This window comes from Triticum dicoccoides, chromosome 3B (assembly GCF_002162155.2).
Source record: "Triticum dicoccoides isolate Atlit2015 ecotype Zavitan chromosome 3B, WEW_v2.0, whole genome shotgun sequence".
In the NCBI taxonomy this organism is placed as follows: Eukaryota; Viridiplantae; Streptophyta; class Magnoliopsida; order Poales; family Poaceae; genus Triticum; species Triticum dicoccoides.
Window position 1 is genome coordinate 151,366,004 of NC_041385.1, and position 838 is coordinate 151,366,841.

The 838-nt window shown below is 47.6% G+C and overlaps 1 protein-coding gene across 2 annotated transcripts in view; it reads left to right on the forward strand.

Annotated features, from left to right (window-relative positions):
• The first annotated feature begins 147 nt into the window (after nucleotides 1-147).
• Nucleotides 148-838, forward strand: part of LOC119275273 (probable prolyl 4-hydroxylase 7) — a 3,358-nt gene continuing 2,667 nt past the window's right edge. Inside the window, exon 1 of one of the 2 annotated variants that reach the window (XM_037556086.1) lies at nucleotides 148-322. In XM_037556086.1, the coding sequence (XP_037411983.1) occupies nucleotides 237-322 (86 nt within the window). In that variant the 5' untranslated portion in view covers nucleotides 148-236. The remainder of the gene's footprint in view (nucleotides 323-838) is intronic. The other variant, XM_037556087.1, reaches the window with a different exon arrangement.

Sequence of the window (838 nt, forward strand, 5' to 3'; positions counted from 1 at the left end):
TGTTTGTTTATCTATCCCCATATTATATCATCATCTTTTTTTATCACTGCTGTTGCCATCTGTTTGTGTTCTCGGTGGGCTTTTACGGCCCATTGGGCCCCTGTTTCTCGCTCAATGGCTTACAGTACAGACTTCAGAGAGACTGAGACGAGAGATATGCGGATCTGTTCATCTGCAGGGGGCTGGATCCCAGGGGCAGAGTTGCGGTCCTCCATAGCTGACGGGGAAGAAGAAGCATGGGATCTGGATCAGGAGCCGTGCTGGTGCTTGTGACAGCATGTCTAGCGATTGCCCCACCCTGCGCTCTGGCTTCTTCTCGCAAGTAAGCTCCTCTTCCTCTTCATCCATCTGATGTGCCTGTGAGGATCTCTGGTTGGATTTGGGTAACCAGCCCCAGAAGGCCAGGATGTGTTTCTATTTCGGGATGAACTGTGTCTGCCCGCTTTGATTCAGTTTCTAGGATTGGATCTTTGTTGAGTTATGCTTTGATTTGTTCAGTAGTTGATGTGGGTAGCTTTGTTTCTGCAATAGTAAATGCAGGGTCAACAACCCATGAAGTCAGGTCCCCCAACCCTGCCTATTGATTTGAAGTCTTGGTCACAGTCTTGCCTCTGCAATAGCAGAGTCCTCACCATGTTGTGTTAATGGGTGAGATGGTCAACTGACATTAGGTTGGTTGTTGGCCTGAAGCTTGAGTGAAAGATGATCATGCAGTTTACATCATAGTAGAATGCCAGTTTAACATCAGGTACAGAAAGGGGCAAGTCAATTCTAATGAGAAAGTATTACAAATGTGTGCCTTTTTTCAGTTGAGAGACAGCCACGAGGCACCCCCCCC